Source organism: Serinus canaria, chromosome 12 (assembly GCF_022539315.1).
Source record: "Serinus canaria isolate serCan28SL12 chromosome 12, serCan2020, whole genome shotgun sequence".
Taxonomy (NCBI): Eukaryota; Metazoa; Chordata; class Aves; order Passeriformes; family Fringillidae; genus Serinus; species Serinus canaria.
In genome coordinates, this window is record NC_066326.1 from 14,350,088 (window position 1) to 14,377,165 (window position 27,078).

Here is a 27,078-nt window from a genome sequence, read left to right on the forward strand (position 1 = left end):
TGCTGAAATATTAAGGGAGGAAATTAGCACATTGTATCTCCAAATCTGAACTTGAAAGCTGCAGATCAGAGAAACTCTGTGACGTATTGAGATTACTGGAGTATGCAAAGCTTCCATTCCTTGTTTGCTTTGGTACTGAACTCTCCCAAAAGCTGCCAAGTGCTCCGTGTGCCCTGTCTTACAAACAGCCTCAGTCATCCAAAGCTCTGACTCCACTTCAAGGCTCCCAGGCTGCTCTGCCTGCCAAGCAGCACAGGCGGTACCAGGAGCAGTGAGGATGCCAGGACAGCTGGACTGGGAGGTTTCTTGGGGTACTGTGACCCTGCTGGCAGCCTTGTCTGCATTGGTTCATTAGACCTGATGGTTCTGCAGCTGCTTTGAACATCATTCCAGCTGAGATCTATTGGACTAGAGGACTCAAAGGAGTGAGCTGTCTTTGGCTTGGTGTGCTGAGCAAACCTAGTTGTTGGCTTGGGGTGGTGGTTATGGTGGGAAAATGTGTTGCTCTTGTACCTCCAGGAGATGTGGTAAAGAACTCAGAGCTTTTAAGGTCTTCTTTTCAGGAATCTCACTGCTTAATTGGGGGTTAGGCATGTGCTCTCTCTTGGAAATACATCTTGTCCCAGCCCTGGGCAAAGAAGGTGAAAATTGATTCTAGAGAATGTCCTGGAAAGAGATGGAAGTGCAAACATTACATAACAAAAAGGTTGAGAGGGATCAGCTGAGACATTAAGATTGAAATGGGAAAAATAGAAACCCAAGGTTAAGTCATTCTCTTTACTTCTGTGCCTGGTTTCTCATGTCCCACTGACTGTAAGAGCAAACCAAGGGAGAGTGCAGGATTATTGCTGGATTAGCACTAGTGATGGATCAAGTGATTGACCTGTGTGCTGAGGTTTTATAGAGAGGTCTGATAATTTTATGGATATATACATTAGATATTTTAGTCTCTTCTGAATTGAAACCCAGAAATTCCTGCAGACATCCCACAAGCTTTTAGGGAAAACTGGAGTGTAGTTCTGATGATTTAGTTTTGTACTCCTTATCTTTTTTTTTTAAAGACCTCTAGTCTTGAAAAGTCTCTGCTTCAAAGTTTTACTCAAAAAGGCAATTTAGAATTCATGTTCTCAAAAAGATGCATTGTGTTTTCACTGTAAAATTTAATAATGCAATTATTAATACAAAATAAAAATAATTCTATGTTACTCCAGGTGACCAATTGTGAGAGACCCTCTCTAGGCACTGGTAAGGATGATTGATCACATGGGGAGGAAGTACTGAGCCTGTGAGAGTGAGGTGTGGTGGCTCTGTGTGGAGAGGGAACTCGGGGTAAAGGATAACTGGTATTTCTCCAGCCACCAGTAGCACCAGACCACTTGGTGCTCCACTGCACAAAGCTGGCAGTGGCTGAACTGTTTCTCCAAAAGCCCTGATGGCAGTTTTATGTTTCCTTGTAGCTCTTTGGTACTTTGAAGTCTGCAAATGGAGCACATAATGATCTATTATTGCAGTGTTTAACTGGGAGGTGGTTGGGTTGCTTTGCAATGTTTTTCCACAGCCCATTCACTACTTTAAGGTTAGTTCTTCTGCCTCTGATGGAGTGTGCTGAGCAATCTCTGTGTCCAGGTGGGTGTGAGGTTGGGTTTTTTTGTCAAGCTGAATTTTGTGAGGCAACAATATCTTGCAAGGAGTAATTTTGGGGAGGGATGCCATGCTGGGCTATGCACACTTATTCCCTGGCATGCTGTCATTTGTTCATGTTGGGGAATACAATGCCTTTGGGGGTGGTGATGAGCACAAGTGACACCTTAATAAGGATCCCCAGAGACATGGCTTTAGCACTAAGCTGCCCCCCTCTCCCAACAGTTGTCAGTGTAGGGCTTATTAATCATGCATCTCTCCTCTGAAACACTATTTTTAATGCTTCTGCTCTGTGCTGAGTCCTCAAAAGCTGTTAGGTGTGACTGTTTTTGCTGACAGTGGCTGCATTTTAATTGCTCAGGTAGCAGAAGCAGGGCTTGAAAACTTAATCAACATTATCCTGTCTTATCTCCCTGTCATCAGTGGATTTAAGCAGATCAACATATTTGTATGGATCATATGTAGAGGCAAAACACAACCAGCTGTAGAGGCCAGGGCAGTGACATTTACCTAGACTGCTCTCCCCAGTGCCAGCCATCCGTGGCCTTGCCCTCAGTCAGTCTCTGCTCCCTGTTGGCAGATGTGCTTTCCACTGTCATGGTCAGGACCAGCTCTTTCTGCCAAGCGAACAGCCTGGCTTTGCTAACATGTGACCTCTCCTAGTGTCAGCTGCAGTGTCAGGCCCTTTTCTCCTCTGGCCTTGATGCCCCTTTGCAGCATCCAGGGCTGTGACTGCCTCTGTGCAAGCTGAGGCAGCCCAAGCATAGCAGCTGATATCTCTTAGCTTCTCCCAGAGGAGTTGTAGGAAGAAGTGACTTGGGATAGCACACCCCACCCAGCATAGGGATGTGCAGAAGAGAAGAGCAGGGCTGCAGGTGAAGCACAGCCCAAGGATCCAGGGTTCAACTGTCCATCAGGATTTTGGTACAGCTCCTCTACTGGAGCCTCATGTCTGCCTGCCCTGGTCTGCTTTCAATCTCATCACTCTCCTGTGTCATGGATTATGTCAGTGTGGTTTGGGCAGGGGCCTGTGAAGAGCCTCTGGGTTGCTGTCACTTCCTCAGGGGACATGGGGGGAGCCTGGTGTCTGCTGGCTAAAAGCTTGGCAGGGAGCAGGCTTGGCAAAGCAGCTGCAGCTTGGCTTGGGTCTGGCATAACCCCTAGCCTGCTTTTTTGCTTAATGAGCCACCTTATCTGTCATGTTCCTCATGGCAGATGGGGAATCTTCAGGATTAATTAAGGCTCATAACTGTGACCTAGTTACCAGACTTGCACTATTGTCACTGGAGCTTTCTGAGCCATCAGGCTGTTTGAGAGAGCTTCTTACCCTTGCCTTCTCTAGTTACTCGCTCTGTGTATCCTTCTGGGACAGACTCTGAGCCCCAGGCAGGATCACATTACATTAATTTCTCTAATAGATCCCTGCTTTACCCGTGGGTAGGTAACTCTGCTTCCTGCCTGCAGTGCCACAGTTGGTGTGGGATTGGATATGCTGACATAGGCCTTTCACAGGGCTGTCTCATGTTTGGGAGCAGGGGAGAGATTGGCTGCAAGATGAGGGAGGATGCTGCTACAACATCCTGAGACAGTCTAGTTCCATGCTACTATACCTTAAACCATAGGGATACTGAAAGGTTATTCCAGGGCCTCTCTTCTCTTGGCTCAAATCTTTCTCATTTCTAGCTTGTGCTTTATTGTGGCAAACCCTTAGGGATGCTCCCCTTATGGGGAAACAGCAATGATGACTAGATCTTGAGAAGTAAACTGAGTTCAAGCTCTTCTAACCCTGCTTTTTACCTGCCAGATTTTCAGGTAGAGCACTTTTCCAGCTGGCAATGTCTCAGCCCTGTGTTCCTGTGCTCTGCTGACCTGCTACAGCTCAATTCCTCCTTCTGCTGGGGAGGGGTTTGCACCACAGGGATCTTCTTGTTCTCTCCCTCCTGTTGCTGCTGGTTTGGTGGGAGCTTGCCTTGCCCACGGGACTGAGTCCCACACAGCCAGGCCATTGCATAAGCTCCCAGCCTCGGGCACAGGGACTGCACATGGCCCCTGTACTGCCCACGTGAGGGAGGTTTGTGTTCCTGAAGCTCTCCTCAGTCCCCCATGGAGCTTAACCAGCCTGGTGTTCTGCTCAGGGTCTGTCCATAGCCCCAGTGGGATCCCAGCAGCTCCTGCTGGTTTTGGACAGAGGAGCATGAAGGAGGCTGTGGAGTGGGACCCCGGGGAAGCAGCACTTTGTCCTCAGAAGCCTGTCTGGAGGGGGAGCTGCCTGGCTTTTCTTCTCTGCCTCGAAAAACATCTCTCATGTTCCAGTGACCTGCTTATTATGTAGGTCAGCATCAACCAGAAAAAAAAACAATTTCAAAAGTAGGAGAAATGCAGCATGAATCCTCCACATAGCAGTTCTTTCCAGAAAAGCAAGGAAAGTTTTCCTGGGGGAGGTGGCAGGCAGCGTGGCCTGTTCTTCCACCCACCCAGGACAGAGCAGTTGGAGAGGGAAAGCTCTGAGGCTGTAGGGGTATGTGATACCCTGAAAGCAAACACAGTGTGCCATGTGATGGGGAAACAGTGCATTAAGTTAGGCAATAGGAACTTGACTTGGGTGGGTTGTTTGTCCTTTATTGACTTCCCTGGGCTTGGTTTTGGTAAAAGGAGGCAGTTTCTGCTGGTCTGCTTTGTCATGTGTCTGCACAGCACAGACTGGTGCCATGTTACTAGAGGAGTTGTCCCTGCTGGGACACAGCTGTCCTGCCAGGGTGAAAAGGGGACACTGAACAAGCAAATGCCTTTGGATGCCAAAAGTAAAACTGGGACCTCAACCAAAATTCATCTCAGTATTGTGCTGGTGCCTTACCCTGAGGCTGCTCCACTATGCTTGTAGCAGAGCTGACACCTTGTGATACCCACTGGGGAAAGAAAGTCCTTAGCATAAACTCCTGACTGTAACCTAAGCAAGGGACAAGTTGCTCTGTGCACAAGAGGTTTGGTGAAGTCCAGCTCCACTTGTACTTGCCACTGATGCAGTAAATCTTAGTATCCCTCACTATGCTCACTTCTCTCCCAAATCACCTGCTGAATATCAGCTTGGTGGGACACACCCTGTGCCCTGGCTAATTCTCACTTGGGAAAGTGTGTCTGTGTGTGTGTGTTCTTGCTGGCCAGCCAGCAGGCAGGTGAGGGCTGCAGCTTTTTCTTGGCAGGAGCAGGAATGTAGCTCCCCTGTCTCCCTGCTCACTCATGGAATTTCTCTTTCCCTTTAAACATGAAACACCATGTTCTTGAGACAGCTGGGTTCGATAGGAGAGGCTAAAATCACTCAAAGGCTTCACTCATAATCAAGGTGAGGCAACACAATCTTGTAATTGTACAATGAGATTTCAGTATGCTGCATTTTGGTGATGAAAAGGTGTGTGGGGAGGTGGGTTGTGCAGTAAGCAGATGGCTCTGCTGGCATCTGCCTTGCTGTTTGCTGGGTCCCCTCCCCATTCACCTAGCCTAAAACTGAGTGTTTGAGGCCTCTCCAGCTGCAGGAGGCTCCTGGCACCACCTCTTGTGCTTGAAGGTGCACTGACTTTTTCCCAGATCACAGGTTCTTGCAGAGCTGCTCACTCTGGTTCAGATACAGCCTCCTGCAGCCTTTGCTCTTTGCTTTATACCAGCATCTGCTGTGCTGCCTTGACAAAGCATATCTGTCTTGTGACTGGACTGTCCTTCCTCTTCAGTGTCTTGATCTTGGTTTCTATTTAATATTTGAAGAGCTCTCTGCAGATCCCAGCTCTCCCATTGTCTCACCCAAGGGCAGGCAGTCCTTGCCCCATCACACCATGGTAGTCTGGAGAAGTCAATGCAGGAAGCAACACAGCAATGAAATTTTGAACAGAATGATGTTTTTTCACCTGCAGTAACAGGACATCTTCCATGCTTTGTGCACTCACATGGAGCAGGGCATTAAGGCAGAAGGCCTGTGTCTTAGCTGGAGGCACTGCCATTGTACTGCACACAGCTTGGAAGTCTCAGTCAAGATGTAGGATTAGGGTACATTCCTAGCACAAGATTTTCTGAGTTAGCAGGGGATGGGTGCCCTGAGGCTGGGATTGTCACACTGGCTTGGTGGGTCCTTGCACAATGAGGCTGCTGTGTGTTAGAGACAGCAGAGTGCTGGAGCTGTCATGTATTTGTGGTGAGAGTGTTGAGGATGACTTGTTATCTGTGCTTGGAGGAAGGATTTGATTAGAAACTGTCTCATAAATGTGTGGTTATTGAATGAGTTGCTCCTTTAATATGCATGAGCCATCTCCACATATGTGACAAGTGCATCTGTCCTGGGAAGGCAGCTGCTCTAAAGGAAAGCAGATGAGCTTTCTTCATCACAAGCCTTTTCTCATCAAGCTTTTTCTAAATTTCTCCCTGCATGGAGCAATTCTACAACAATATTAAACACAGCAGCAGGGGTGAGTCAGGCAGATCTTGTCAAAGCTGCCCTATTTTTTCTCTTTTTGGTTTTATTATAAATTGAATTAACTGTGCCACAGGGAACAGTGCTGTTCTCAGCATGACTGGTAGCAACAAATAGCCACCCAGGAAAAATATGTATTGTGTGGTAACAGGGAAGAACCTCCTGTTCCCAACATCTCCAACCTATCTGGGGCTTGTTGCCATGAAATTGTGGAGCTTAACTGAAGGATGATTGGGCTGTGAGAAAATCCTTTTAGCCACTGGTTAGCTGAGCTTACTTTTGTGTATCTCATTGTCTTCAGAAGCTGGGGAGACCATAAATTTAGCAAGATGGAGTGTCCAGCTCAGGTTCCTAAAAGGAAAACAAGGCAACCTGGTGTTGGAATCAACAGTGGTGCTTTTGTGAGGGAAACGTGGGTGTTTCTGTCCACACATAAGCCAATCTTGAGGTGCTGGAGGCCAGGTATGCAGGCAGTCTGTGGTTCTTGCACCTCTTTGGGAAGTGTCTGGTGTTGGTCTGGATAGGAGATGAGGTGAGGTGGCCCTTGAACTTGACATGGAGGCCTTGACAGCACTCTGCCTGGCCTGGGGCTTTGCATAGCTTTCTGTTGTGAGAGCACATCTCCCATTTGCTCAACTTTGCTTTGCTAATATCAAGATAAGTCTTGGTATTATTCAATGTAGGTTTTTGCCCAAACCATGAACATCAGTTGAACAGTTACTGTAGCCTCAGATGTTGTAAACTTGTGGGCAGTGGGTGAGCTGTACTGGAACATGGAGGGTCTTTGAAGCCAACACCAGCCTGAGTCTTGGATAATTACTTGGGCTGCTAGCAAGTAGTTGTCCCACCAGTTACTTGTCTTGGAAGTAACAGTTGTCCTGTGGATGAAACAACTACTGATTTGAATTCATGCTAAAGTAAAGGGTGCCTGAAGAAATAAACCACCGTGGCTGTTTGTGTGCCAGTGAGTCCTCTGAAACCTGGGGTTGTTCTTTCCTGCACACCCCCAGCTTGCCAATGCTCAGATCTTGGCTTCCACCTCTGGGGTGGTGCAGTGGCCCCAGCACAGACCTGGCCTGCCCAGGGCAGGAATGAGTGAGGAGCACAGCTGGGCCCTGCTGGGCAAGACAGGGAGGACTTGTGGATGACTGCGCACCTCTGGGTGCAGATTGAGGGAGGTAAGGAGGCAAGATGAGGCTGCTGGAACCTCAATGCAATGGTCTTAGCATGCCTCTGCTCTTTCTGCAGCCTGAAAAGCAGGCCCTTGCAGCCCCTGTCCCTGCACAGCCTTGCCCAGATGCTGCTGGGTAAAGCAGGGAGCACATCCTCCCTAGAAGGTGATTTAATTACAACCAGACAAAGCCTCAAGGATCACAGCCTCCAGGTAAGCCTCTGCCATCTCTGGTTGCTCAGCCCAGTGGAGTGGGACTGTGCAGGGAACTGGTTTCACAGCTCTCTTGTGCTGGGTGAGATCGTGCTGTGGGGGACAAGAAAACAGCCCAGTGTCTCAGCATGAATGAGCCATCCATTCATAGCCAGCTTCTCCAGCAGTACCAGGCAGTCCTGCACGGAGATGGGCTGCAAGGATAGAGGATGACTCTCCTCTTGTGACAGGAAGGTTTATGCCAGGCAGTTGTGGCTGGCTACTGTTGGTGATAGGAGAAGGAGACTTGGACTGAAGAGCTTCCCTTGTGCTCTGGGTGTTCAGGGCTGAAGATCAAGTCTCTAGATCATGAGTGTCCAAGTGCTTTGTTTTGGAGGTTCAGGCTACATCTCTAAGAATTGAGGAGATGAGCCTACAGAAAAGAATCTTCTGATTTGGTGCCTTTTCAGATTTGGTTTTGTAGTTCTCTTTTGCTTTAAAGGATTTTTGCAAGGCTAGGATATGATTTGCTCTTGGCATCCTTTTCCATTTGTTTCAAGCTGAACTCCATGATGGCACAGTGTTGTTCTGGGGTTGTGCTGACTGCCTGCCAGTGCCTTTGAACATGATGGCCATGCTGCAGTTCAGGGAAAAGCTCAAAGAACAGTAAAGCTTTTAAAGCTTCCTAAGAGATCTCTGAAACCACAAAGCCAGTTGATAGAGACCTTGCCATCCACTGTCCAAGAAACAGGCTGTAGCAGAATTGAACTGTGGCAGCCATGAGGAAAAAACCAAACCAGAAGCCAATTATCCAAATGCTAAATCCATGAGGGACCTGGTTTCCTTAGGTCTGCTGTTGATGGAGCTCTTTGCACGGCAGAGGAAACAAAATCACTCACCAAGTAGAAACTAAATGAGTGGAAAATAATTTCTGGATTGCTTGCAGCTATTTGCCAGTAGTGTAAGGCAGGAAAAGGTTGAACATTAACTTCTATTTATCTCTTCTGTACTTTCTTTCACTTGCCCAGTGCTAATTCAGTGTAGCAATCTGGAGGGGAGATGGCACACACAATGCTGGAGAAAGAGGTGCTTTTGGGTGAGGATATAGTGGGAATGCTCACCTTTGGGGGATATCCTGCCAGGCCAGGGCTGCTGTTGCCAGTTAGGCCAAATGTCACTGAGCTGTTGCGGCGAGGGTTTGGCCTTGGCAGCTAGGGTTGCTGTGCTGTGGAGTTGCCCTGCTGCAGCCTGGCCCATTCTGTGTGCCTGGACAGATGAGCACATGAGGACTTAGCCTGTGCTATAACCCCTGCCCTGGGTTTCTCCAAGCCTGTCACTTGTGAGTCACTATTTGTTTATTTACAAAGCACACGCAAGTGATATCAATACAGAGTCAGGCTGTTACAGACACTGCTGTTTGGACATCAGGCTGTGTTTGCAGAGCACAGGCAGAGCAGTTGCACAATCTCTGTAAGCAGTCAACCATTCCTAAGACAACCACTCAGATATCTCAGGTTTTCTACGTGATCAATTGCTTGAGCCCAATGACCTGACTCTGCTTGCTTTTACAGTGTAGAGGGTTTGATGTTCCTGCTGCAAAGGTGTTTTACCATGTGTGGGCTTTGTGTCATCTTTCCATCCCCCCTACTGCATAAAAGCACTAGCTGTCAGGTCAAAAGCTGTAAGAGCACCACAGCCATATAGGTGCATTTCACTTGGGTAGGACAGGGGTTGCATAAAAGATATGTTCATCTTAATTTAATGTGGTTACTCAGGATTTTATTTTTTAATGCTAAAGTTTCCTTTCCACAGTCTAAGCCCAGAACTCCATTGTGAATGCTGGTTTCACCAGCATAGCAGAGACCACAGCTCAGCTCAGGGGCAGAGTTTTGTACCACACTGAACAAGGTACAACAGCTTATGGTGAGATTGGCACCAGGAACCTTTACCTTATAATTACGACATCTGGAGGTGATATGAGGGTACCTCTTTATAGTAGCAAAGAAATGTTTCTGTAACTGTGCAAGAAACATATATTCAGCAGTAACAGTAAAATGATGCCTTTGCTGTTGACCTTGTAAAATCAAGACAGCCCCCTCCAAATCCGTGGCAGAAAATCTGCTCTAGCACAGTCCTCAGCTAAGATAACAGGCTACAGGTATCAACAACAGGCTAGTTGTTTGGCCTGGCTTAAGAGAGCTGGGAATCTCTGTTTATAATTAGAGTAAATAAGCCCTCATGGAAAATTTTTATCCTCCTCTTCTTTGGGTCATTTTTATCCATGACACCCATGATTGCAACACCAGTGTGATTAATTCTGTGCAAGGGATTTATCTAAGATGTCTTTTCATGCAAGGTTAGACCATTTGCTTGCACAGTGTTGTAATACTTTACAAACAAGAAGCGGAGCAACCCTGTGTCTGCCCTCCTTGGGGATGGTGGTCTGTCTTTTCAGGCTCACAAGAGACAGAAGGAAGAACTGAACACTCTGAGAAGTCACTTTGAGAAATGAGCCTGTGAAATCCCACACTGCCAAATGAGGCTTTGTTTTGCACAAACAACACTGAGACTTGAATACTTTAGTCTTGGCTGACTGTATGAGTCAAGTGAGTCAGAGCAAATGTCCATCCAGCTAGCAGCAGACTCTAAATGAAGATGCTGGTGTGCACTGTGCCCCTGGCAATCCCCTGAGCCAGAGGATATGAACCAGGAATTAAAAAAAAAAAAAAAAAAGAAAGAAAATTGTTAATCATTAAAAGAATAAAAGTTCTGGTGAACTCTGCCTTGATGAACTTTTATGAACTTCACAAAATCTCTAGGTTGGAAGAGACCTTCAAGAGAAACGTGCTTAGTTTCAAGCTGAAACTTGGCAATGAGTTAAACAGTTCTGTGTCATTTGGAAATGAACTTCCTTAAAATAAGATAATATATTTGTGTTCAATATCAGCTGCATTTTCCTGCCCTCTGAACTCTAGGATAGCATATCACACTGTCATGAAACTTGATGGTCTTTAAACTCTCAGTTTGAAAACCATACAGTTTTGCTTTGGCTGAGTATCCTGTAATATCAACAGCCTACATTTCTGACATCTTTTGTCATGGTGTAATTATTTATGGCAACCATGTTGTGCTAGAGAGATTTTTCCCTGAAGGTCAGGACAGCTGCAGATGAAATAGCTGATCCCTTCCTCTGCTGGTCCTTTACTGTACCTCTGCAGTTTCTAATAACTGTTTGCTGATTAGAATAATTACTTTTGGGGTAAATGCTGCTAACCCTAACTGTTCAATAAGTTGATTTAGCAAGGGAAGTACTTTGCCTTACAGGCACTTTTTGGTGTACCTAGGTTTGCACCACAAGGTTTGGACCATTACGCTAATTGGGAAAACAAAACTGGATGTCCTTAGCATAAAGTTCTCTACCCCCTGAAATTGGACACCCTCTCTCTTCCTAACTGAACATACGTCAGGTTAATACAAACTACTGAAAATAATAAAAATAATAGGAATTAGAAACAACAGGTCTAGCACCTCAGCTCTAATTATAATAGTGTTCAGCCAGTGCCTGCATTTGGCAGAGGTACTGGCTTCTGTGATCAAATCAGCCAGCTTGAACAGGAGCTTGGCCATTCTCCAGCTTTAGTGGCACTTTGCTGGGCAGGCAATGCCTTTCTCATGCTGTTCTCTGGGGAAGTCCCTCACACAGAACAAGTTTCAGTGGATCACTTCCTCATTCTGCTCCTCAGCTTCTGCTTAGCACAGGCTAGAAGTTGCCAGGAGCTTGACAACTGGGCAGTAGCCATACAGCCCTTGAACTGGATCCAGCATGAATGCAGCTGTGGCAGAGGCTGTGGGGTCTGCTCCCAGCAGCTGAGGTCTGGTCCTTCTGTGCAGTTGTGGTTATTCAAGGGACTAAGCAATCCCTGAGGAGCAGCTGAGGGTGACATTCCCCCTGTTCTCCTCCTGGTTGCTTGGAGCATCCTGAAGCCCAGCAGGTGTTTTTTGTTCAGCTGTGGTCGCAGGCTGTACTAGATAAATATCTACATACTCAGCAGGCTCAGGAGGGTTTGTGGGTGTCTCTGTTTAGGCTGGTCTGGACTTTGTCATGTTTTGCTGCCCTTCCCAGATGCTTCCTTCTGCACTTAATAAAGTAGGGTATGGCGTCACTTTTGGTTTTGTCTTTGGAAGAATAAACAAAACAGAGACCAAAAGCCAACTACTTAAAACATATTCCTCTGCTGTAACTGGGGAAAATCTTTCCTTCAGATACAGGCATCCACTGTTTGCATTGCTCATCCTCCTGGCAGGGGTTACAGCTTTGTCTGCCTCACTTGGTTCAAGCCTAACCTTTATGATCTTTCTATTTTTGAAATGCCTGAAATTCTATTGCTTCCTCCCACGGATTCTGGCTCTAGCTGTTTCCTACATCTCCAGGAAATGATGAAAAAAGAACTCATCAGTGGGTCAAGGTATGGTGCTAGCCAAGAATGTGCTTGGTTTTGCCAGGGCTTTGTTTATCTATCAGACACATTGCAGGCCTGGCATTGAGCTGAAAGGCAGGGGCAGAGGAATGAGCCTGGTCTCCAAAAGGGAGTAAGCCTGACCAAGAAATGCAGAGCTGGGTGACTTGCAGTGGGAAATAAATTCTTCTGAGAAAGTCTGAGGTGTTGCAGGAGACTCCTACACCTACAGGCTTTTCCTATACCTCAGGATAATTCAAAGCAGCACATCTCAAACTCACTGCAGCTGTAGCACCTTCCTTTTTTTTTTTTTGACTTGTCCATCTTCCTGTGAGATTCAGCATCTTTCTTCACCTTTCTGCTTTCACAAGAAAAAACACAACTACTTACTTCCTAAGGCTGACTTGGGAGAGGTAGTGCTGTGATCACTGGATGCTGGCTCTTCACCCCAGAGGTTTTGCCCTGCTGCCAACAGCTGCATGTTGCTGTTCCTTGACTTCTGTGAATGCTTGGTGAGCTTTGCCCTTGGAGTAAGCTTAAATTGCTGAGGATTTTCTGGAGGTAAAGCTGAAGCCAAAAGCTGAATATGGATACTTTGTAAGGGTCAGAACCTGTTAAGAACTGGCTTGTTGAATCTGTTTTGAATGGGGGATTCACATTCATTCACAAAAGACTGGAGCTAGACAGTGAAATTTCCTCTGACTCTCCAATTTTCCAGCCCTTAATACAGTATTAAAGCTCTGTAGCAGCAGTTTGAAGGATTCACAGCTAGATATAAACTGTTCTATAGAGGAAATATAATCATATTTATACTTCTCCCTTGTGCTGCTGGTGACTCTCTCTCTGTTGACAAGCTCTTAGTTCATTGGCATGACCATGACAAGCCTGCTTTTAGCACTGTTTCCAAACTTAGCCAATGTTTAGAACAGATTGTCAGAGAACAGCAACCTGGCAGTGCTAACAAGGTGAGCTCAGGGGTTGTTCTGGGCTCTCAGCCGTCTGCTGGGTCTCTGTCACCTCAGAAATAGCCTCCCCTCTTACAGAGATCACAGAATGCTGCAGCCAAACTGCCTCACACTGGGCTGCAAGAGAGAGACAAGCAGCAGCTCAGAACTGGGTACCAAGACAGGTTGTTTGTATTAATCCTGCTATTTGTATTGTTTGTATTTGTATTTGGTTGTTTGTATTAATCTTCCTGGTATGAAGAGTGTTTACTCCACACAAAGACTTGCTGCAATGTTTTTCAACAAGGAAAACCCTTTTCCCTTGCTTGGCAGAATTTTTCCTAGCCAATTAAAAGGCTAGTTTGTTACCAAGGAGCTTTGTAAGGTGTTTCTCCAGTTAATCACAAAAGGTGCAGACTGTCAGGGTGTTTCTGCAGGTGTCAGAGAGGTGCAGCTGGACAGGTTTTCAAACGGGGCACTGGGATGTCCCAGGCTGCAGCTGTCCCTGCTGCTCTTTGGGGAACTACTTCTGGGTGCAGCTGAACATGGCCCAGGCCTCTCCTTGCCCACAGCCCTTCAGGACAGCTCTGTGGACTTGCTCAGGTAAAAACCCAGGGCTGGTTATCACTTAATAGAACCAACCATATTGTAACATCTAAGCCAGCCCAAGCTTGAGGTTTCAAACTCCCCTGTCTTCCTCAATACCCAGGTTTGGATTTTGGCCAAGACTAAAGTCTTAGTTCTTATGTATTTTTGTTTTTCAGGCTTGAACTGGTTACAACTAATTCTCCTTCTCTGCACTTTCTAGCTTCTATGATTCTGTTATAGCCCAGGTTTAAGATGGACCATCCCAAGGTGCTGGAAGGCTACATGCCAAGAGTGAGCCACAAAAAAAGAACCCCAGCTGCATTGTGCCTGGATGAGGAGCTGGAGCAAAGCTGCCCCTCAGGAAGCTGCCAAGATCTTTGGCCTGTCCAGGGAACCACTGCTTGCATGGAGAAGGAGGTGCTCACAGCAGCTCCTGCACAGGACACACATGTGTCTGCTCACAGAAAGCTTGTACTTGCCAAGGTAACACAGCTTATCTCTAAAACATGTCCCTACATATGCAGACCCTGTACACCTTGACAAGCAGCTGTTCCCCCACTTCCCAGCTGTGCTGGAGAGTGCCTGGAATGCCTCATCTCTGTCACCACCACCCAGCAGCAGGCCCTGGCTGGCCTCCACCTTTGTCATCAGGGCTGGGCTTTCCCACATTTCCCCTGTGCAGTCTGGTGCAGTCCCTTGGGCTGGTTCCCTGGGCTGGCCTCTCTCCCTGATATCCACAAGGACACTTCTGCAGGTGTCAGAGGGGCCCAGCCAGAAAGCTCCCCAAACAGAGCCCTGGGATGCCCAAGGCTGCAGCCATCCCAGCTCCTCCCTGGGGCAAGGCTTCTCCTTGCCCACAGCCAGGCTTCTCCTTGCCCACAGCCCCTCAGGACAGCTCTGTGGGCACTGCTGGGCTCTGGACTCCCACCAGACAGTGAAGCAACAAGCTCCCTACAGCAGTTTCTGCTTGGGCTCCTCCCCCTGCCAGGGCACCACTGAGATCAGTGGTGAGATCAGTGGCAACCATCACTGAGATGTCACCTGCAATGTCCCCACAGCCCAGGCACCACAGTGATATGCCAGAACATTCCACTGGAAACCACAGTTAGCCATGGCCAGTTGGCTTTTGCCCACTGACTGGGAGAACGAGGTATGGCTGTGCAGGGCGATGGCCAATGAGGGAAGCTTCAGCCCACCTGTGAGAATAGAAAAGCAAGCTGATTCCCCCAGAAACACCACCCCTTCCTGCTCCAAATGCACTGGGGCAGTGGGCTGACATGGCTGCTCCTGGCCTTCCAGGACAGGGGGAAATTGTGCCCTGTGACACTGCCTTACAAGCGATGGAGGACGAGTGGGACATCTGGAATGGCAGTGACAGACACAAGACCAAACGAGCTCCTGCTGTTTCCAGTGAGAGCACAGGCAAAGACAATCGATTCTTCCCCCTCTGCTTTCCAGAGAAGCTTTGGAAAATGCTGGAAAGTGACCAGTTTCGGTCCATTTGGTGGAGTGAGGGTGGAAAATGTGTGGCCATCAACAAAGATCTCTTTGAAGTGGAGGTGCTGGGCAGGGGAGTTTGCCAGCGGGTTTTTAACACGCAGCACATCAGGAGTGTTATTCGCCAGCTGAACCTCTATGGATTCACCAAAGTGCAGCGGGATTTCCAAAGATCTGCCTCTCTGCCTGAATTCCTGGCAGAGGAAGCAGCAGCTTCTGCTCATAGCCAGGTACAGCAGCTGCTCTGCACAGCTACTAATGCTTGTGATAATCTGGGGTGGGGAGAGGGACCTTCACAGCAAATAAGGCCTTGCCATAGAAGAGGTGGGGATGGGAGTGTGGTCTGGTTTTCACTCCTTTCTCAGCTTGTGCTCAGGCAGATTTGAGTGAGTCTTTCTGACTAGTAGAAATGCAGATAAGATACATTTCAGAGAGAGCTACTGAGTTTGAACCTGTTTAAGGGACAGACCGACTCTGTGTAATCTGATTTCTTTGAATGACTTTGCTCTATGTCTGGCTGTACCAAATCTGAAACCTTCCTGTGGCACCTGCCCAAAGCCAAGCAGATGCATCCAAGGATCATGCGATTACCTGCACTGAAGCTGCTGAGAAATAGTGATATTTAGCTTTTGAAAGTAGTTGTTCTGCTTTGGCCCCCAGGAGGAAAAAAACCTCAGTTGTGATTGCTGAACACCATGGTCACATAATGCTTTAGCCTTAATGCTTTAAGTTCTATATTTAAGTTCAAAGTCCTTTTCCCTAACCATGCTCCTCTTTTGCAATTCAGAGTTCTAGTTCTTGTAGCTTGGGTTTTTCCAGTCTTGGAACAGTAGCAACTAACTCTTCTCCTTGTTTTAGATCCTCTACTACTATAACCCCAGCTTCAACAGAGCGCATCCCTGGCTGTTGGGAACATGCAAAAGGAGAGCTGCCCTCAAACAGAGAGCCCTGTGTGCAGCAGGGTTGGATGAAAGGCCTCTCCAAAAGCCCACATGGTCAGTGTGGAGGGACACGCAGGAGTCAGCTGAAGCCCATCCATCTCCACTGACAGCTGCTCCCATGCTTCTAGAGCCTTCTGGAGCACTGTATGGATATGAAATCTAATGGGCACAGCCTAATAGAGTTCATAATAAACTGTTTGAACAGTAAACCTTACTGGTTGTCCTGTCCTATTTGATCAGTGGAAAACTCTCTTATATAGTTCTGTGTCTTTACTGTCCCACTTGTCCTTTAGTGGCCTCAGCAAAACAGATGTCCCAGCACAAATGTGGCCATATCCTGCTAGAACAAAAAGGTGCAGCAAAGGCTGAGCTCCTGTTGGCACTGGACAGAAAGGAAGCCAGGAGCTTCTTTCTCTCTCTGAGGATAAGATGTTGGAAGGGCAAATGATCTGTGCAAGGAAGCAATTAGTTTGGGTGGTAGGCAGTGGGCCCACCACTATCTAGTTCTGCCTGCTTCAACTGGCTTGGAAATACAAAGAACCACTACCCCCTCACACAGCTCAGTTCACAGCAGGAATGTCTAGCTTTAGTAATTATGGTCTGTTCAGAGGGGAAAGTGCTGCAGGGGAGATGCTCAGGTGGGTGCCATAGAGTTTATGCTCATTGGAACAAGGGCTGCTCTGACACTGCAAACAGGTGCATCCTTCCCTGCAGCATGTAAAGGCAGCAAGTGTAACAGATATTTGGGGTTGTTCTGTGGTCTGCTCTGGTCACACTTACCTGCCATTCCTTTCTGCAGTGTGCAGGAATGATGTGTGGGAAGCAGAGAAGCCAGCTCCGGGTCTTCAGGAGGTACAAGGCTCCTGAGAGCGTTGAGCTTTAGAAGGAGGACTGGGCAGTTCTATGCTGACCAAACTCTCCTGTTAGCAGGAGTTTCTCTGGGAAGGTTTATGTTGCCCTGCCCACTCTGCTCTCAGCATGGCTGAGTCTTAGTTTTTTCCATGTGACACATTCCATGGACACTTGATACTCTTCAGCAGGGTCTGACTGATACCCTCCTCTATCTGCAGAGTGGGGACCAGATTTGTGAAATTCTGGGACAAAGAACTGTTCGATAAGATTAGAGGCTTAAAAGTCAAGGCCAAATGTGATCCAGCCCAGTGATCAGTGCTGTTTGGAAAGCAGCCTCATGGGGAGAGGTAAATTCTGGAACATGCTTCCATGGTGCTGGCAATACCAACCTGCTTTGTAGGTGGGTGGTGCTGGACTGTGCAGCGTTACCTGTCCTGGCCAGGCCAGCCCCAGGGTCTGTGTGGCAATGAACCCTGCTGAGTGTGGGTGCTGGACATGTGCCCCATGAGCGAGGAATTCCATGTCCCAAAGGTTTCAGCTTCACTCCTGTGAACTCAGCTAGCATTTTCCTAGCACCAGTTTTTGTGCACTTTGGGCTCTGCATTGATGCAATTGTGAGTTCAGCGAAGCCTGAACTCTGCTCACCCCTGCAGACACCAGCAGAGAAAGTTCAGGGACAGAAAGCAGCCACCTGCCCTTGGTCAGCAAGATCAGCACAGCTGAGCCACCTGTGCTGGAGACATTTTAAAGCCAGCTTTTATCTACATTCCTGTAATAGATTTTAAGATCTCATAGTGGCTTAAGACACTAGAACCAATGTAAGTGGTCAGAGACAACTTTGTAGATGGCAAGAGTCTGTTGATGGTATTCTTGCTGGATCCAGCTTGAGATTTTCTCAGTCCTGAATCCTTCTCCTCCTTTGGCTAGTTCTGGAAACTGCAGGCATGTACAAGCTCCCTTTACTTGCTCTCTCTCTGACAGCTTAAGAACGGTGTAGCTCCAGAGGGAGTAGCAGTGTATTCCTCTGGTGCTTCTGCATCGGTCCCCTTGCCACCCTTCCCCTCAGCCATTCACAGGAGCAGTGAGTAGTACAAATCCACTGCAAAGACAAGGCAGCAAATAAAACAGGATATTGCAATTAACAGGGTACTTTCTGACTCTCTGCCTAGCAGATGTTTCAAATCTGAAGCAGAAATATTTTCTCTTAAGTGTCCTGAGCAACTGCAGAGTCCAGGCTTTGCAGCCCCTCTGTCTACTGAGGGGAGGGGCTCCCCCAGCCCTGTCAGCTGTTTCCTGCTGTTGCTGTAATCAGCTGCTGTCACTTTCCTCCCTCTTTTCAAGGTGCTGATAACAAGCACCTGGAGCAGCCAGGTGACCTTTGTCTGAGCTTCCTCTTTAAATTCCCTTGGCTTTTGCTTCATTGCCTGATTGTTATGAAGCAGTAAAGATCTGTTCTGATAGCAGTAGAGGCTGCTCCCTTCCCTTTCTCTTCTTATGCAGCATCAAAGCTCTCTGAATTTGCTTGAACAGATTTGCATTTAGGTCAGGACTTACTTGACTAAAAGGCTGGTATTTTTTTTCCTCCTGTCTTTCTCTTAACTCTGTAAGGAAAGGTAATAAGCACAAAGGCAGGGGGAAAAAAGAAATGTGGGCTATAAATAAACAGGTTTGGCACACAGGGGAGGACAAAGTCATTAGTAAAAGAAAACATAACTGATGTGGCAGTAAGCTACATCTTCAGCTGATGTAAAGGCGCCTCTCCCTATGGAAGCAATGGGACATTGCCATTGTCACTGTCATCAGCTGAGCTGTCTTGGTGGGTCTGCTCCCTTCTACAGTCTAATCTGTCTGTAGATGCCCCCTTCCACAGAGCAGCAAAAGAGGTTGGACAACAACTCTCTGTGCTATGAATCTTCATCTACATTCTTTGGCTCCTTGTAGCTGTGTGCTAGGGCTACCTAAGTCCCTCTTGTGCTCTCTGGATGCAAAGTGCCAATACCAAGGTGGCTGTCACACCCCAGATGGCCATTTCAACCTATGCCATTGCATTGTAGGGTTGGTTGCCCAGTGCCACTGCCTCCATCTCCAGGATATATTGGGATGGGACACAAAACAGCAGTGATGGAGCCATGCTGGGATCGTGGAGATCATGGGGACAGGATGACCTTGTTGTGAGATTGCTGCTAGCAACTGGAGACCTGGGTGTAGATGCTGGTTCCATTTTAGTGTGTGTGCATTGCATTCACCAACTCTGTGTCTCTTGGAGCTTCCTTTGTAGATAGCAAAGTACTTCTTCCCGTCACTGGTCTCATTGAGAATTCTTTTTCAGAAAAACTCTCGTGGTGGCTTTCTGAAGCTTTGCATTCTGTCCTTTGGAATATTCTTAGAACTGCAAAGGTACAAGTAGAGACTGGTATGTCCAGCAGTTTAAGTATTAACAGGACACGTGAGAACTGGAGTTTGCTGTATAGTATTGGTAAACATTAAATTTAGTTGCTAAACTTAGACCCACACACTCTAGAGAGAAATCCAGGCTTTTATGAACTGGGCTTGAAGTCAAAGGTTACCTGTAATTTCATGCAAGAAAAACTCACCTGAATTCTGGGTGTGTCTCATGCTCTGCAGTAGCTTTTGCAGCATGCAGAAATCACAGCTTTGGCAGGGTTGCCAGTGCAAGGCTCTGTCGAAGTGACAGAGGGAGCAGATCCTGGGGCTTCTGGTTTCTTTCTGATTTACTGTGACACAAATAAGCCCAGGGAAGGACTTGCTGAGAATTACTAGGTAATGCCTAAAGGTGCCAAGCTGGGAAGTGGCATTTAAAAGAGGCACGCTCAGAGCTTTTATCACCCAGAGTTACGGTATTCTTCCCAAAGAAGCTGCCTAGATGGGCCTGATTTATCTCTAATGAAGCCGTGCTGCATTTCATCCCGTTTTCCAGCTGGCTTTTCCCTCTCTCTCCAGGCGAGGCTGCTGCGGCCCCCGCCTGCCCCCCGGTGGCCACCTGAGGGACGGCAGGAGTCGCTCCGGGGACACCGGGGTGACAGCGCGGGGCCTGAGTCCCCCCGCCCTGGCCGGCTCCAGGGACACCGTGTCTGAGGGACTGCAAAAACCCCATCCGGGGCAGATAATGCCACAAGGATGTCTGAATGGCTGAACTGGGCTATTCAAGACCATCAACTTCACTGCTGGACCCAATGTGTGCTTGTTTCTCCCGAGGGCCCCTGTTTCCCTCTTGAATTTTCTTTAATTCTTAATGAATTAATGAATTTTCTTTAATTCTTTCTCTTTTGACATTTGCTCTGAACTCCCACAGGTGAGAGTGTCACGCCAATGATCTGCTGTCACCTCTGGCTGTTGGTGTACCGTGGCACCCCAGGGCTGAAGTAAGCAAAGTAACCATCCATGGCCACCATGGATGCTGCTTGTGTATTACCTAGAAGGTAACTTGGGATTTTTTTTTTTTTGGGTGGTGGAATCCTTTAATTAAAGCAGATGTTCCCATTTCCTGCTTTTATATAAGTGGGAGTGCAATTACAATGTTTCCGGTTTTTTATTTCTCTAAAATGGATTCTTTCAGACCTCAGACATATTTAGCATCATGTATATCTTCTTTCTTTTTTCAGTACAGAAAAAGAGAAGCTAATACTGAAATGCCAAAGAATTTAATGAGGAACAGGACAGGCCATGCTAGAAACCACTTCAGACTTCCAGATTCAAAATCCATGGCTATGTGGGCAGAAGGGCCATGTCTGAGGGAGGAATGTATCTCTTCAGATGCAGTACCTCAAATGGCAGGCGGAATGCAGAGCTTTTCAGGCACACAAACACCCCTGAACCAGCAGACTGTCTGCTGCAGAAAGGCAGTGCATCAGGGAGAAGGAGGGATGGCTTCCCTGAGAAGACCCATTCATGTAATTGTGTTCATGGATCTGCATTTATGAACAAAGCAGGAGTAATTCAGACAAAGTAAACCAGAACATCTCTTGACCAGATGGCTTGGGCTTTGTTCCCCCAGCCTGATTGCTGGGACATTCATGGATGGAAAGGAAACTACTGCTTTTGGGTCTCATGCCAGATATGAAGCAAGTGTGTCCCCTGGTCCATCTCTCCCAGCTAGTTTTAAACCCACTAGATAAAAAAGTGCAATCCTATTCAAGAAGTCTGCAAGGAGAATGGGTTGACATCAGCTAATCCTTGCTGCTTTGAGGTAGGAGATGTCAAGAAAATTATTCTCCATGCTATCACTGCTGTTTCTGCATTGCAGGGATCCAGGGAGCCCCATTTCTGCAGGTGTCAGAGGGGCCCAGCCAGAAAGCTCCCCAAACAGAGCCCTGGAATGCCCAAGGCTGCAGCCATCCCAGCTCCTCCCTGGTGAGGACCCACTCCTGGTGCAGCCAGACATGGCCCAGGCCTCTCCTTGCCCACAGCCCCTCAGGACAACTCTGTGGGCACTGCTGGCTCTGGACTCTTACCACTTGCTGCTTCTCTATCCCAGAACCACCAAAAGAGATTACCCTTTACAGTTCCCTGCAGCAGTTTCTGCTTGGGCTGCTCCCCCTGCCAGGGCACCACTGTCGCCATCACTGAGATGACACCTGCAAAGTCCCCAGAGCAGAGGCACCACAGTGATATGCCAGAACATTCCATTGGAACCTGCTGTCTGTTGGTGCCAGTTGGTCTTTGCCTGCCAGCTGGTGGGACACAGCCAAGCTGTCCAGGGCGATGGCCATGGAGCGAGAGTTCTTGTCCCTGCGCTTTCCACAGAAGCTTTGGGAAATGCTGGAAAGTAGCAAGTTTCAGTCAATTTGGTGGACTGAAGGAGGAAAATGTGTGGCCATCAACAAAGATCTCTTTGAAGTGGAGGTGCTGGGCAGGGAAGGACAGCAGGTCTTCCACACAAAGAAAATTAAAAGTTTCATGCGACAGCTGAATGCATATGGATTCACCAAAATGCAGCGGAATTTCCAAAGATCTGCCTCCCTGCCCGAATTCCTGGCAGAGGAAGCAGCAGCTTCTGCTCATAGCCAGGTACAGCAGCTGCTCTGCACAGCTACTAATGCTTGTGATAATCTGGGGTGGGGAGAGGGACATTCACATCAAGTAAGGCCTCCTCATAGAAGGCCATTTGCAGGTTGAAAAGAAGCCACTTTTCATAAGGGGGATCATAAAAATGAGGGAGAGGGACTTTTAGTGCAGGCAGAGAGTGACAGGACAAGAAACAGAGGTTGTGTAGTGAAAGAGGCCAGGTTTAGATTAGCTCTTAGGAAGAAATCCTTCCCAGGGTGAGGCCCTGGCACAGGATGCCCAGAGAGCTTGTGGATGCCCCAGCCCTCAAAGTAGTCCAGGCCAGGCTGGATGGGGCTCTGAGAACGTGGGATAGTGAGTGGCATCCCTGCCAAAGGCAGCGGGGTTGGGACCTGATGATCTTTAAGATCCCTTCCAACCCAAGACAGTGTGTGATTCTGTGATGGAGGGGATGGGGATAGGAGCAAGTGGTCTGGTTTTCATTTCCTTCTCAGGCATGTTTGAGTGAGTCTTTCTGACTAGTAGAAATGTGGGTAAGATACATTTTGGTGAAATCTACTGAGTTTGAACCCATTAAAGGCACAGACAGGCTCAGCATAACCTGATTTCTTTGAATGCCTTTGCTCTGTGTCTTGCTGTATTAAATCTGAAACCTTCCTGTGGCACCTGCCGAATACCAAGCAGATGCATCAAAGGACCAACAAGATTACCTGCCTGCTCACATCTGCGCTGAAGCTGCTGAAAAATAGTGGTATTTTCAAAAACAGTTGTTCTGCTTTTGAAAATCCTTCATTGCTCTGCTCTCAGGAGGCAAAACCCCAGGGGTGGTGATGCCTGAACACAACCATCACAAGCTTTAGCCTCTGCCCTCAGGGTACATGATCCTCTGCTGCAGTTTGGAGTAACTGGGGAGATGGTGACAACTAACTCTTCTCCTTTGCCTGTTTTAGATCCTCTACTACTATAACCCCAGCTTCAACAGAGCGCATCCCTGGCTGTCAGAAACATGCAAGAGGAGAGGTGTCCTTAAAGGAAGGGGCCTATATGCAGAAGAGATGGAGGAAAGGCCCCTTTAGAAGCTCACATGGTCAACCCAAGCTTCATGGAGAGGCAGACCTGGCCTCCACACAGGCGCCTGCTAGAGAGCAGTCAGTGTCCAGTCTGTAGTCTCTGATTAACAGCGCTGTTCCTAGATAGAGATGAGTAGAGTTGGAAGAAATAGATTTGAGTTGGTATTAAACCACTGAAAGAATAAGCCTTTCTCGGTTGTCCTGTGCTCTTTGCACAACCCCAGCGTGAGTTCCTATTTGGAACATTCACAGACCAAGCAGAAGCAACTATGTCCCACCAGCTGAACCACTTCTTGGAAGTGAGCAGCCCAGCTTCGTAGCCCTAGAGAGCACGGCTTTGTGTTGCTCCCCTGGCTGCGATCCGGAGACCGCCTCACCAGGCTCGGGAGCCATTCGGCCCCAGGGCAGCAGTGACACAAGGAGTATGGCGGTGAGCACTGACAGGGAGCGGCACCAAGACTGCGAGGATAACGGCTGTAACAGCGCCGGAGGGGGCTTCCCCCAACGCCCGGAGCCCCCCGACGGGGCCGGCCGCGCCCAGAGGAGGCCGCACCCACACACGGCCCTGAGGAGCTCCGGGGCTCTCGCCCTGGGCCCGCCACGGCGCCCTCAGGCCGGGCCCGCCCCTGCCCGCCCCTCGCAGGGCGGGGCCGTTGCTACGGGGCGCGCGCGGCGCGGGAACCGAACGGCGGCCGTGGGGCGTCATGGCCGCCCTGTGCGAGGTGAGGGCCGGAACGGAACGGCCCGTGTGGGGCTGCTGCGGCGGACCGGGGCATCATCGGGGACTGCCGCCGAGCGGGGGGGCGGCGGTGGCAGCCCTTGGGCCGTTGTGTCCGAGCCGGGAGGGATGTGACTGTGCCGGGAAGAGGGAAAGGGGAAGGCAGGGCTGGTGCCGGCCTGGGGCTGTCTGGTGCTGTGGGGGGCTCTGAGGCCGCGGTGGTGGTGGGAGGCAGTGCTGGGCTCGGGGGGGTTTAGCGCTGCTGTGGGGTGGCATCATGCAGGTGAGCCTGGGACAGAGGGGCTCGAGGAGCTTAATGCTGGGGTAGGCCTGGATGTGGGGTGCTTTGCAACCGGGGTTGGTCTGTGTTGGTGGAGAGCGGCACCTCCAGGCTGTTGGAGGGGCTCTGGATCTCCGGGGGGGGCGGTGCTGAGGGGGGGAGCGCTGCCCTGCTCGGGGGCTGGGTGCTGGTCTGGGCTCTGGTCAAACCCTGAGTGGGAAACGGCTGTGGTGGGGATTGCCAGGGAGGCAGTGGCAATGTGTGTGAGACCAAGGACTGAAGGCTGATCAGCCTATCCTGAACAATTTTCAAATATTAAAACTTCTTGCAATAGTTCTCTCAGGTCTTTGTGGTTTATTTGCCTGACCTTTGTTGGCCTTTGCTCCAAGGTGCTGTGGGAAGGGTTAGGTGTCAGTCTGTTTTGCTGCAGTTCTCATTTGTCCTGCCTGTTTCAACAGGTGTGTTAAATCTTGTGAGTTTGCCTCTTCTGTGTAAGTAGTGGCCTCTTGGCTACCTGAGCTGAGCAGCTGTCAAAGCAAAGCTGAGCTTGGCTGCCTGCTCAGGTGATCACGGACATGGCTTATCTGTTCTACAGTCAGCTTTAGAGCCTCTGTGCCAGCAGCATGTTGTAAAAGTGCATGAGGGATTTGTGCAGTCACTCAAGATCTGAGCTAATAACAGCTTGGATAATTTGCTTCTTTTAAATTTTATGGTACATGTGAAATTTGTGTTTTGTGTTGTGCAATTGCCTGCACAACAGTTCTTGCCTCTACCTGTTTTTTGTGGGGTGTGAATATGTGGCTTGGTTCACTTCTTCTAGAAATGAAATGATTTTATTGTACAAAGATGGTTCTTAAATCTGTAGTGTCTGAACATTCTTCTCTTCTAGGAAGATCCATCCCTGGAGAGGCACTTCAAAGGCCACAGAGATGCTGTCACTAGTGTGGACTTCAGTCGTGCTAAGAAACAATTGGGTAAATTGTCTTTGTTTTGATGGCCAGAGGATAAAGAAAGAGCTGTTCTGCTTCAGATGGGCAAGCAATGGATGTAACTGAGCTCTGCAGCAGCAAAAGGTCCTGCTGTTGCTTCCTTCTAGCAGCAAGTTGAGCTCCGCTCCACTCACCTTGTTTGTTTTTAGTATGTTGTGAAGAGCTGCTGAGCTGACTTTGGTCAATATTTTGCCAACAGGGAGAGGTGTTGGAGAGTGGTGTAGCCAGGATGCTTTTAAGTCACCAGCTCCCTGGTCTTCTGTGCTTAATCTGAAGTAACATTTAACCTGCTTTAGCTGATGCCTCTGCCAATAAGAAAGGGAAGAGATAACCTTCATTTTCTGAGTGTGTGGAAGATTTGCAGCCTGTGGCTGTTGCATGACTGGACACTTGGAATTAAATTGTCAGTCCAAAGTAATGCATGGCTGGCCTTGTTTTGTTTGAATTACTAATGAAATGATACATGACATGACTATAATGAAATACACTGCTTGCAATAGACTGGTGAAGCTTCAAGGGCAATGTATTGAGACTGCTGGAAGCTATGATGGGGAGCTGAGTGTGAAATGTAGTTTTAGTGTTATTGGAGGAGAGCTAATGCAAGTTTGGTTTTGTGTGGTTTTGTTTTTCCTTTTTTTATTTCAGTAAGTGGCTCAATGGATTCGTGCCTGATGATCTGGAGTATGAAGCCTCAGATGAGAGCCTATCGCTTCTTGGGCCACAAAGATGCAGTGTTGTGTGTCCAGTTCTCACCTTCTGGTCACCTTGTGGCTTCAGGCTCTAGAGACAAAACAGTTCGTTTGTGGATCCCTAGCGTGTGAGTACCTATTCCCTTCTGCCTCTCTTTGTGTTTAACTATGACCTGGAATTTCTCCTTACTGCTTTGTAGCAGTTCTCTGGCTATGGGACAGGCATATCTTTGAGGGAGAGAAGAACCACTGAGTCTTTGTCTTCTCTTTAGTCTGTGGATATGGAGCTCCTCGTGGTACATGACATGCTGGAGACAGATTTTGGAGTTCCATGAACCTGTTGGATCTCTCAATATGCCTGTGTTTATTTGGCAGAAAAATGCATCTTCCACTTATTTGGAAATGATGTGTGAAGAAAAATGAACCCATGTGAATTGTCTTGCCTGGCTGAGTTAATGGCAGATTGCTCACAGCTGTACCGCATCAGGTGTGCTGAATTCTTGTGTGATGTGGCACTGGAATGGCCAGCTGCAGCATGGGCCATTGTAGGAGCAGTTGTGAGGTCGTTGCCTGCTTGGCTCTTGTTTCAATGAGTTGTGAAAACACCTCTCTCTTTGCCTGCCTTGCAGCAAAGGACCTGGCAAGAGTACAGAACCAAAGTGTCTTCTTTTCCATTGATCTTTTTGTAAGTGTTTAAATGGTTGCACAAATTAGCTGTAGCATTTTTTCCCCTTTATAGGAAACACGGGTTGTTTCCTGTTCGATTGGCATCCAGTATGGAACTGGAACTGGTTTTAGCTGTGTATTCTGTACTGCTCATGAAGCATGAGCGAGTTTGAGGTTGATCAATGTTTTTATCCTAATGTGGTCACATGCAGTTCCCATAGAAGTGGTGGTTACTAGCATACAGCAGCTCTGTGTTTTCAGGTACAGAAAACAAATGCCTTTGCTGCCCTTTGTGCAGTTTTAAAGAGCTCTTCCCTTTTGTGTAGCAAAGGAGACTCGACTGTGTTCAAGGCTCACACAGGAACCGTGAGAAGTGTTCATTTCTCCAGCGATGGCCAGTCCTTAGTTACAGCTTCTGATGACAAAACTATCAAAGTGTGGACAGTTCACAGGCAGAAGTTTCTGTTCTCACTGAGTCAGCACATCAACTGGGTTCGCTGTGCCAGGTGAGTATAGCCCTCTGACAGACAGAGATGGAGATTTATCCCTCAAAGCAGAGGCTCAATGTCATGGTCTGGTGCAACACATTTCTGTGTGGGATGATTCAGGTGTGTCTGGTGGCTGAAATACATTGCTGACCTGCAGAGACATCCTTTGAGTAATAGTCTGCCCCCACTTTGTGTTTCTCCAGTAATCGCTGTCAATCAGAGGCTTTCCTGCTTTATGATTTGTTCTGTTTTGTTTTTACCTGGTAAGGAGAATTGTGTGTCTTGAAGTTGCTAATAGGAAAAAAGGAGAGGTTTCTGCTGTTATTTCAGTTTAGTTTCTTTAGACTTGCCGTGCCCCTTGTTAAAATGATCACCAGTGCTACTTCTAAAATGTTTTAAATGCTGACATGATAA

At 48.1% G+C, this 27,078-nt stretch overlaps 3 protein-coding genes across 5 annotated transcripts in view; all 3 read left to right on the forward strand.

The window, feature by feature from the left end:
• The first annotated feature begins 13,796 nt into the window (after positions 1 to 13,796).
• Positions 13,797 to 16,050, forward strand: LOC108963559 (heat shock transcription factor, Y-linked-like). Its single transcript, XM_018924620.3, has 3 exons — positions 13,797 to 13,932; positions 14,749 to 15,176; positions 15,805 to 16,050. Exons 2-3 carry the CDS (start codon positions 14,790 to 14,792, stop codon positions 16,048 to 16,050), a joined length of 633 nt encoding a protein of 210 aa, XP_018780165.2. The 5' UTR covers positions 13,797 to 13,932; positions 14,749 to 14,789.
• A 5,003-nt stretch (positions 16,051 to 21,053) lies between these two features.
• LOC127060073 (heat shock transcription factor, Y-linked-like) lies at positions 21,054 to 23,238 on the forward strand. Its single transcript, XM_050979312.1, has 2 exons — positions 21,054 to 21,767; positions 22,715 to 23,238. The coding sequence occupies exons 1-2, from the start codon at positions 21,462 to 21,464 to the stop codon at positions 22,838 to 22,840; spliced, it is 432 nt and encodes a 143-aa protein (XP_050835269.1). The 5' UTR covers positions 21,054 to 21,461; the 3' UTR covers positions 22,841 to 23,238.
• A 232-nt stretch (positions 23,239 to 23,470) lies between these two features.
• The window catches only part of POC1A (POC1 centriolar protein A), a 44,428-nt gene continuing 40,820 nt past the window's right edge, over positions 23,471 to 27,078 (forward strand). For all 3 annotated transcript variants that reach the window (XM_009099520.4, XM_018924618.3, XM_050979364.1), the window contains exons 1-4: positions 23,471 to 23,556; positions 24,722 to 24,806; positions 25,467 to 25,638; positions 26,503 to 26,682. In XM_009099520.4, coding sequence (XP_009097768.1) covers positions 23,539 to 23,556; positions 24,722 to 24,806; positions 25,467 to 25,638; positions 26,503 to 26,682 — 455 coding nt within the window. In that variant the 5' untranslated portion in view covers positions 23,471 to 23,538. The remainder of the gene's footprint in view (positions 23,557 to 24,721; positions 24,807 to 25,466; positions 25,639 to 26,502; positions 26,683 to 27,078) is intronic.

What these genes read in the sequence shown, in the direction of transcription:
- LOC108963559 (XM_018924620.3), top strand. Translation starts at nt 14,790, where the DNA reads ATGGAGGACGAGTGGGACATCTGGAATGGCAGTGACAGACACAAGACC. An exon ending in CAGCTTCTGCTCATAGCCAG is followed by an intron (nt 15,177 to 15,804) that starts GTACAGCAGCTG and finishes TCCTTGTTTTAG; the next exon opens with ATCCTCTACTACTATAACCC.
- LOC127060073 (XM_050979312.1), top strand. Translation starts at nt 21,462, where the DNA reads ATGGCCATGGAGCGAGAGTTCTTGTCCCTGCGCTTTCCACAGAAGCTT. An exon ending in CAGCTTCTGCTCATAGCCAG is followed by an intron (nt 21,768 to 22,714) that starts GTACAGCAGCTG and finishes TGCCTGTTTTAG; the next exon opens with ATCCTCTACTACTATAACCC.